Raw genomic sequence first — 11,169 nt, 5'->3', positions numbered from 1 at the left:
TGCTTTTAGGAGTGAGCGGTCGTCATGGCAATGCTGTCAGGAGTGAGCGGTCGTCATGGTGACGCTGTCAGGAGTGAGCGGTCATCATGGTGACACTGTCAGGAGTGAGGGGTCGTCATGGTGACACTATCAAGAGTGAGGGGTCGTCATGGTGACACTATCAGGAGTGAGCGGTCGTCTTGGTGATGCTTTTAGGAGTGAGCGGTCGTCATGGTAATGCTGTCAGGAGTGAGCGGTCGTCATGGTGATGCTGTCAGGAGTGAGTGGTCGTCATGGTGACGCTGTCAGGAGTGAGCGGTCATCATGGTGACACTGTCAGGAGTGAGGGGTCGTCTTGGTGATGCTTTTAGGAGTGAGCGGCCGTCATGGTGACGCTGTCAGGAGTGAGCGGTCGTCATGGTGACGCTGTCAGGAGTGAGCGGTCATCATGTGACACTGTCAGGAGTGAGGGGTCGTCATGGTTACACTATCAAGAGTGAGGGGTCGTCATGGTGACACTATCAGGAGTGAGCGGTCGTCTTGGTGATGCTTTTAGGAGTGAGCGGTCGTCATGGTAATGCTGTCAGGAGTGAGCGGTCGTCATGGTGATGCTGTCAGGAGTGAGTGGTCGTCATGGTGAGGCTGACAGAAGTGAGGGGTCATCATAGTGACGGCGTCAGGATGAGAGCGGAAATCTTAAAGGTGAAAAGGTTAAGCTTCAAATTCAATAATACACAATACAAATAATAATGAGAAAATACATTATTATTTAAACAAATCAGACTCAAATAAAGAATCATATTAGAACACGTATAGACACAAACATTTAACTGACACCTGTCTTCATTAACTAATAATTTAGCAGTTTGTAAGTATGCAGAGGTAATATTTTATCTTCACACAGATTAGATATTTCCCCTGAACAACTGTCAAGGACAAAGGCAAGAGAAAAAGCTTTTCCAGAAGGACGTCGATAACTTATTAACAAGGAGAGTAACGATAGTGAAATTAGAGAGTTACTTACAGTAAGATCTGCTCTCTGGTCATGCATTGATAAGTGCAATGATAACACATTTCATTAAGTTCATAGGACACCTGTGTGAACTTGAGGAGAGCTCTATACATCACCAATACACCAGCCGACTAAAAAACAATGATTTAGAAAAAAAAAGCAAAGTAGTGACAGGAAATGATCCTGCAGCATTAAAGCAAATGACATCCACTACCAATCAAAGGTTTGTGGTTGATAAGATTTTTGAAAATATGTTTTCAAATATGTAAAAATATAGAAATCAAGTCTAAGCAAAAAACTGCAAACCGGCAAATCAAAAGAGATAAGATAACCAGATGAAACTTTGGCCGGCAGAGACGCGCAGCGAGAGTGAGTAAACGAGGTCGAGCCGGAGAACCGAACGCAGTCTGATTGTGTCACAGAGACGGTGAACACCTGAACACAACCGGCTCTGATCATGCTGTGGATGCCGGTTCTCTGTCTGTGTCTGTGTGTTCAGTCTCTGGCGGTCCCCGTTCCAGCGCACCGAGAGCACAGAAAACTGCTGCTGGTCTCCTTCGATGGCTTCAGGTGGGACTACGACAGGGACGTGGACACTCCGCACCTGGACGCCATGGCGAAGGATGGGGTCAAAGCCACATACGTGACCCCTTCGTTCCTCACTATCACCAGCCCGACACACTTCACCATCCTCACAGGTACAATACAACACATATTAAGCAATGTCCAGATTAGGGCAGAAACAACAAGCTCATTTAAGTAATTGCATTAATCTATATTTTTGTTTAAATTTTTTATAAATTGAGCATTCTAGTCTGTGAAGTGTTTCATAACTTTGATATTGAATATTCAATTTTGATATTTTTTATTCAATGTCTGTATATATCGTACATTGTTATATCAAATGTTTAAAATAACTATCTTATGTTGTTTCTACATTAATTTGGAGATTTACTGTGAAATTATTACATATAAAATATAGTATAAAAACTATAATGTTGGATGCAATTAATCGTGATCAATTACAGAAAAATGTTTGATTAATTCGTTATTTTTTTTAATCAACAGCGCTAAGTATATATACTGTCAGTTTATATATATATATATATAATTCTAATCATTAAATTAATTCTTCTAAATTAATTATCACTATATATGCATTTAATATTTATGTCCATCCATCCGTCCAGATGAAACGAGGCTTATACTTATATCCATAAATATGTATACATTTAGTATGTATATATATATATATATATATATATATATATGAATATACACTTTTTACATATAAAACAGATGTTTTTTTAAGAGTGGCAATTATTTGAAAGTAAATCCTACACACTATATCTTCTTGTAACGTGTCTAAGTATGATTGATGAGAAAGTATCTTTCTGCAGGGAAATATATCGAGAATCATGGTGTAATTCACAACATGTGGTTTAACACCAGCACCTGGGAGAAGAAGTCCTACTACAAGTCCCAGTTTGTGAACGAGTGGTGGGACAGTGGAAGTGTGCCCATATGGATCACGGCTCAGAGACAGGTACTCGCACACCGACCAAAGTCGCCGCACTGGTTAGGGTTAAACGGTGTGCACTAAGCAGTGTGCATGTACTGCATGCTGAACATAGCCTTTGTCTTAACAGTCTGTCATATTTATTATATGTCTGTAATTTTAGATAATATAATATAATTTAATATAGTAAAATATATTTTAATATAATATAATATAATATAATTTAATATAGTTAAATATATTTTAATATAATATTATATAATATAATTTAATATAGTAAAATATATTTTAATATAATTTAATATAGTAAAATATATTTTAATATAATATAATATAATATAATTGAAAATAGAAGTCTTAAATGTATACTACACATGTTAAATGTAGTCAAATGGTACTTGTTAATACTTCTTGACTTTAGAATGAATTAAACTGATTTGGACCGGATTCTGAATAAATATTGTGCTGTTTTTCTGGGGTTGGTTAGAGAGGACCATTTTAAATTGACTCGCTCTCCTGCAAGACACGTATTTCTCACAAGCAGCCCGTCAGCTAATGATCCGCAACACTTCACTTTGAATCATCCCGAACACATCATTTCATTTTCTCCACTAACCTGTACATTTAAAGCCAGACACACAGGAGATTCGACCAAATTAATTCCAGAAAATGAGTCAAAACAATTATTTCCAGCTCAGAAACTCGAAACCTCAGATGATGATTTGCTCACAGTAATACATAATATTACAAGTAAAAAAAAAGTTGGTTAAAATACAAACTATTCAAACCCTTAGAAAGGATGATGCAACATTTCGATCATCATTCACTACCTCTCATGTCCTGCTAAACCAATGACTTTTTCTTTTTTGTGTAACAAAAAATTGAGTTTTAAAGCATCTCAGATCTTGTCTTGTCCATGCAATGCATGCATATAGTGACCAAAGTCTGTCGAGCTCCAAACAATGACCAATAACCATTAGAAAGATACAAGTGACTTGTCAAGGATGCATGAATGAGGTTTTTGGAGCTTCTGCTTTTACTGTATGAAAAAAAAAATAACTGAAAAAAAAACCGGTAATTTTTACGGTAAAAAAAAAAAAACGGTAGCAGTGGTTGCCTGAACATTACCGTCAAAAATACGGTAGCAACGTTAATGGTTTTACAGACTTAACTTAAAATTTACAGCAATAAACCATATTTCAATATCTAATATAATGTTAATTTATCAACCTATTGTAGTATGAAGTGTCACGCAGGGAATTGAGGGAATGTCAATTTACGGTATTTCACTGTAAATTATACAATGAGTTGTTCTTTTTCACTTTCAAAAACTGTAAATTCAATGTTTTTTACATTAAATGTACCAAGAGATCTATCACAGTTATTTACCGTATATAGTACGGAAACTTTCTGTTAACCAATTAACAGTTTTGCGGTCTTTTACCATTAAAATCACGATTATTTTATACAGCAGTTTTGTGTAGACGTATGTAACCCCTCCACCCGGGTCCAACTCGACCCGCTCCGAGCGGGCCTTGAACCCGGGTCTCCGGCATGAGAGTCAGGCACTCTAATGCTACGTTCACACCGGACGCGAATCGCGTGTCAAATTCGCGCCTGACGCGTCTAGTTTGACGCTTGACCACTTTGTGTTAATTCGCGTGTCAAGAGCGAAACTGGCGAAAGTTCTGATTTTTCAACTCGGGCGGCAGACGCGAATTCGCGTCAAACGCGTGAATGCACAAATGGCACTAACTGAATCATTCGCGTGTAACGCGCCAGACGCTCAATTCGCGCCATTCGCGCGAATGAGGCGTATTCGCGTCTTCCGCGCCGCCCTCCACGCCTCATTCGCGCCGCAGGAATTTTTCACGCGCGTAAAGCGTCTTTGCATTGACTTAACATTGAAATCATTCGCGCCTGACGCCCAATTCGCGTCCGGTGTGAACGTAGCATAACAAGGAGGCTAAAGACTGCAGCCTCTAGCGTCTGTCGCTAGAGCGCCTACTGAGATCAGGGGAGTGAGGTTTACTCGCACAGCAACTACTAGCTGGCCTCCGTTACACGTACACAAGAATTAAAATTTGACATGAGAGTAAATAAAGCTTTTCTGCTTTGCATTGATAAAATATAATTGATTTTCCCGCCCACCCAAATAAAGGGTCTGAAAGCCGGTTCCCTCCACTTTCCCGGAACAGCATCCACTTATCAGGGAGAAAGTGCTGTAGTGAGAGAAGTGGAGCCGGCAAACTACAACTACAGCAACGAAACGGCCTGGCGAGAAAACATAGATAAAGTGATGGAGTCCTGGTTCAGAGGGCAGGACCTGGACTTTGTGTCCATGTACTTCGGAGAGCCCGACGCCACGGGACACAGGTACGGGCCGGATTCTCCCGAGCGTAGGGCGATGGTCCGGCAGGTGGACCGGACCGTGGGATACCTGAGGAGCTCGGCGGAGAGACACGGCCTGAGCGAGAGCCTCAACATCATCATCACGGCCGATCACGGCATGAGCACCGTCTACAGGAACGGCCTGGTGGAGGAGATCGTGCTCTCCAAGATCCCCGGCTTCTCTTTCGGGGATCTGTCCTTCCATATTGTGGACTTCGGACCGGTGGGACTTCTGCTTCCCAAAGAAGGGAGACTCGAGAAAGTGTACAACGCACTGAAAGGCGCTCATCCGCATCTCCACGTGTATAAGAAAGAGGAGATGCCCGCTCGCCTGCACTTCTCCCACAACGAGCGCATACTACCCATCATCCTCTGGGCCGATGTAGGATACGTCATCAATGGGGTGAGAGACTTTCATTTTTAAAAAGACGTGAAAGCGTCATGCGAGTTTGTCAAGGAATTAAAAAGACCGTTCTTAAGCACACTTGGGTGAAATTTTTTACCTCAAAATGAAAAGAAAGAACAAGTAAAAGAAGAAGTTATATCGCAGATAAAGCATGTTTTAGGTATCGGTTGTGATTTTGGCATTGTGACAATATATCCATGAATTTGAAGCCAGCAACATTGAGGTCACAGGTTCGATTCCCGGTGAATGCATGAACTGATAAAAACATAAGCGTTGAACGCAATTGCATTACAGTAATGAAAACGTTAATGAGGGTTAAAGGTACGAAATCAGCATAAAAATAATGTACTAGTATCCCAAAACATGAATCAATGAATGAATGAATGAATGAATGAATAGATGGATGGATGGATGGATGGATGGATGGATGGATGGATGGATGGATATATGGATGGATGGATGGATGGATGGATGGATGGATATATGGATGGATGGATGGATGGATAGATGGATGATAGATGGATGGATGGATGGATGGATATATGGATGGATGGATATATGGATGGATATATGGATGGATGGATGGATGGATAGATGGATGGATGGATGGATGGATGGATATATGGATGGATATATGGATGGATGGATGGATGGATGGATAGATGGATGGATATATGGATGGATGGATGGATGGATATATGGATGGATGGATATATGGATGGATGGATGGATGGATGGATGGATATATGGATGGATGGATATATGGATGGATATATGGATGGATGGATGGATAGATGGATGGATGGATGGATGGATAGATGGATGGATATATGGATGGATGGATGGATGGATATATGGATGGATGGATATATGGATGGATGGATGGATGGATGGATGGATATATGGATGGATGGATATATGGATGGATATATGGATGGATGGATGGATAGATGGATGGATGGATGGATGGATATATGGATGGATATATGGATGGATGGATGGATAGATGGATGGATAGATGGATGGATATATGGATGGATGGATGGATGGATATATGGATGGATGGATATATGGATGGATGGATGGATATATGGATGGATGGATATATGGATGGATGGATATATGGATGGATGGATGGATGGATGGATGGATGGATGGATATATGGATGGATGGATATATGGATGGATGGATATATGGATGGATGGATGGATGGATGGATGGATGGATGGATGGATAGATGGATGGATATATGGATGGATAGATGGATGGATAGATGGATGGATGGATGGATGAATAAATGGATGGATATATGGATGTATGTATGGATGGATATATGGATGTATATTTGGATGGATAGATGGATGGAGAGATGGATGGATATATGGATGGATGGATAGATGGATGGATGGATGGATATATGGATGGATAGATGGATGGATAGATGGATGAATATATGGATGGATGGATGGATGGATGGATGGATGGATGAGTGAATAAATGGATGGATGGATTGATGAATGAATAAATGGATGGATATATGGATGGATGAATATATGGATGGATATATGGATGGATGGATGAATGGATGGATGGATATGTGGATGGATATATATATATGGATGGATAGATATATAGATGGATGCATGGATATATGGGTGAATGAATGAATGAATGAATCTGCCCTCCTCTTTACTTGATTGTCATATTCATGTATGATATTTGAGTGTTTATCTGAGGGAATCTTACTAAACCTTTTTAGAAATCCCCCTAAATCAACAGAAATAAATATTTCATAACAAATAAGAAGTTATACTTTACATAAAGAAAACAGAGCTTATTTAGGAACATTGAGAGATTTTACACTGTGATATTATTTTAATGACAATTTACCATATTTACTCCCCAATTCTACATGCAAAATGTGTATCAACAGGTCTTTTTATAATGAATATTTTCATAATGTTGACCAATAGTCCAAAATAGATATCATTTGTTTTCAAAAACATTTTCTTTCACCTGACCAAGAGCATGCTTTCATGAGAAACGTATAAACCTGCAAATAAACAATAAACACGCAAACATCTGTCTAATGAAGTAAATAAATGTTTGTTTTTATGGTTTTAGTTGGAGTTAACTAACAGATAGATGAATAACGTCAATCTAATTACAGGCAAACGAACTGAACACAATCAATGGCTGATTCTACTTTGCCCCTCCTCTCCTTTTAATTTGCAATGCAATCAATTAATTAATCAATACTCTGCTCCCATGACAACCTCAAAGGTCAGGTCGAGGCCATGGAACTCCTTGAGCTCCTGTTGACCTTTGACCCACAGATGTCAGAGGAATCAAACCAGCTCTACCTCGGCATCCTAAACTATTCAATAACCATAACATGATCCAAACAAAACACTTATCTTCGGTGAACCAAGACATGCTGCCATGACAACCAGACGACAAATCAGCTGCTCTCTGGCGCCCTCTGCTGTTTGAAGGATGTGGAGAGGAGCATGCACAGATAGATAGATCATCACCTATTGAGTGAAAGAAATAACGCACACATCAGACTCACAAACGACCATACCACACATGAAATATCAGGATGATCTTCAACATTTGCCTAAATGTTCAGTAATCGCGTTTGATACTTTCCAATGTGATGTACGAAACAGATGCGTGTAAAATATTTTAACAAATTGTTCTGTTCTCATTTATTTGATTGAACTATCAAAAGTTTAAGCGTCTTTTCGTCAAATTTATCATTTTAATATTATTTTATAATTGAATTAAACATGCAAAAATGATGAGGTCATGTGACACGTATTAAAATTGATTGCATTCAAATTGTATCTGGGTTTGTTATTAATTATCAGTACATATTTCTTTCAGTATGGCAGAAAGCATGTAGTGAATATTATGGAGAAAGCATTAAAATATGTGAATGGTGCTCTGAAGTGCTGATAGTTTCTAATGGGCTTTAGTTGTTTTCCACTATCCACTTGTTTTCCCGCAGTATCTCCCAGTGCAGTTCAACAAGGGAGAGCACGGCTATGATAACCAGGCTCTGGACATGAAGCCGTTCTTCAGGGCCGTGGGGCCCGACTTCAGGAGGAACCTGCAGGTGGAGCCGTTCGAGACCGTGAACATCTACCCACTGATGTGCCACATCCTGAACATCACACCTGAACCCAACGACGGCCGGCTGGAGCTCACACAACACATGCTGACCTCCTCCACACACCCCGAGAGTGAGAACACCTGTCTGTCTGTTTGTCTGTCTATCTATCTATCTATCTATCTATCTATCTATCTATCTATCTGTCTGTCTGTCTGTCTGTCTGTCTGTCTATCTATCTATCTATCTATCTATCTATCTATCTATCTGTCTGTCTCTCTGTCTATCTATCTATCTATCTATCTATCTATCTATCTATCTATCTATCTATCTATCTATCTATCTATCTATCTATCTATCTATCTATCTATCTATCTATCTATCTGTCTATATATCTATCTATCTATCTATCTATCTATCTATCTATCTATCTATCTATCTATCTATCTATCTATCTATCTATCTGTCTCTCTCTCTGTCTGTCTGTCTATCTATCTATCTATCTATCTATCTATCTATCTATCTATCTATCTATCTATCTATCTATCTATCTGTCTGTCTGTCTGTCTGATTGTCTATCAATTCAATTCAATTCTTCTGAATTGATTTGATCTATCTATCTGTCTCTCTGTCTGTCTATCTATCTATCTATCTATCTATCTATCTATCTATCTATCTATCTATCTATCTATCTATCTATCTATCTATCTATCTATCTATCTATCTATCTATCTATCTATCTATCTATCTATCTATCTATCTATCTATCTGTCTGTCTACCTGTCTGTCTATCTGTCTATCTATCTGTCTGTCTGTTGGTCATCTACCTGTCTGTCTATCAATCTATCTATCTGTCTCTCTGATCTGTCTGCCTGTCTATCTGCCCATCTGTCTGTCTGTCTGTCTGTCTGTGTATCTGTCTGTCTGTTTGTCATCTATCTATCTATCTATCTATCTATCTATCTATCTATCTATCTATCTATCTATCTATCTATCTATCTATCTATCTATCTATCTATCTATCTATCTATCTATCTATCTATCTATCTATCTATCTATCTATCTACCTGTCTGTCTATCTATCTGTCTATCTGTCTGTCTGTCTGTTGGTCATCTATATGTCTGTCTACCTGTCTGTCTATCAATCTGTCTGTTTATAAAACAGTCTCTAATCAGTATGTGTGTGTGTTTCAGATGAAGGCTCGTCTGATGATAGTATCCTCACCAGTGTTTTCACTGGACTGGGAGCTGTTGCTGGTTTTCTGCTCGTCGTGTTTGTCGTTCTGATAAGTCAGGGCATTTACAGACGCAGGAGGAACAAGAGCAGGTCAGTCTCACATCATATCAGCAGAAAGTTCAATGTTTTACGTTGTGTTCTCACAGAGCTTCTTTAGCTCTCTCTGCAACATAGAAAGAGGTCATATTTAATTTGATAAGATATTTTTAAGATTTCAATCAAAAGCATATCTGAAATAGAATGAAACTGAATAGTCGGAGTGAACAAACAAATAAGTCGGATCATTACTAACCTCATGAACCTCATTAATTGCATCTGGATTTTCTGGGTTCTTTACAGTTCCACAGAAGAGGGGAAGATTGACACGTGTCCGTCTGAAACTAAACAAACCTCGTTTTAGATCCAGGACATCCAGAGGAGGATGAACACACACACACATATATAAGGAGGACATCCCTCCAAACGTTAGATCGGATGGATCTCCACGTCAGATATGGATTCAAAACCCCTGCCAGAAGACATCAGTCTTCTATCAGCCTGAGAGTTTGACTGAGAAAGAGCAGAAGCAGGAGATGAAGGGATGATAATAAAGAGCAGAGTTTATTGAATAATCTTGTGTATTATTCATGTTTCAATGCTCAGAGACTTCATGTGACCTGTAAGTGGACACAACACCGTCCTGTGACGTCACAAACCTTGAAATGGAGAAGACAAACATCCCTTCAAGCCACACCATCATAGAACTATGGAAAATATAAAAACATTAAATGACATAAATGAATAAAGGATTAAATGATAAATTGTGTATAAATCAAATTATAGTAATATGAATGATTAAATGATAAATGAAACGACAGCTACATAAATGACTAATGATTATAAATGAGTGTCTGTGCGCAACACACACCCACACACACACACACATATTGTAGCTCTTGAATTTATTGAAATCATTATGTTTTAATAGAATAACACCAGAAACTTTCAAAACAGCTTTTAAAAACGCTTCATATCCTTTTGTTTCAAGTTTTACTTAATTTTTTCATTTTATTTTAATACAAATCCCTTAAAAATATTAGGAAAAGAATAACATTATTGAAGTCTTATTGAAATATTAATAATTCTCTCTCTCTCTCCACACACACACACACATACAATATAATATTATATTAAAATATTATAATATTAATAACATATAATATAATACAAAATATAAAATCACAATGTAATGTTATATTTCAAATATGAATAAAAATTTCATTTATAAATGAATAAAAACAACGATAGGTATTTGATTTTGTAATGTATATGTCTTGTTTAGAACTGTTAAAATTTATAAAGAATTTATAAAGTTAATAAAGAGTGAAAATGTTTATTAAATTGGATTATAAGTACTTTATTACATAATTTAACACAATTTGTGCTTGTAAATTATATCAAATAGACTATGTTATGTTTTTAAATAAATTCTATGAAAAATGAAACAACTACAGTAAAGTCAGATGATCA

The 11,169-nt window shown here is 38.1% G+C and overlaps 1 protein-coding gene across 1 annotated transcript; it reads left to right on the top strand.

Annotated features, from left to right (window-relative positions):
- The first annotated feature begins 1,327 nt into the window (after positions 1-1,327).
- LOC120463774 (ectonucleotide pyrophosphatase/phosphodiesterase family member 7-like) lies at positions 1,328-10,875 on the top strand. Its single transcript, XM_089128112.1, has 6 exons — positions 1,328-1,689; positions 2,392-2,537; positions 4,672-5,304; positions 8,322-8,556; positions 9,618-9,750; positions 10,000-10,875. The coding sequence occupies exons 1-6, from the start codon at positions 1,449-1,451 to the stop codon at positions 10,058-10,060; spliced, it is 1,449 nt and encodes a 482-aa protein (XP_088984238.1). The 5' UTR covers positions 1,328-1,448; the 3' UTR covers positions 10,061-10,875.
- The last annotated feature ends 294 nt before the right edge of the window (positions 10,876-11,169 follow it).

The sequence above is a fragment of the Pimephales promelas genome, chromosome 3, assembly GCF_988280905.1.
Source record: "Pimephales promelas chromosome 3, fPimPro1.hap1.1, whole genome shotgun sequence".
Lineage (NCBI taxonomy): Eukaryota > Metazoa > Chordata > Actinopteri > Cypriniformes > Leuciscidae > Pimephales > Pimephales promelas.
This window is presented reverse-complemented; position numbering and strand designations above follow the sequence as displayed.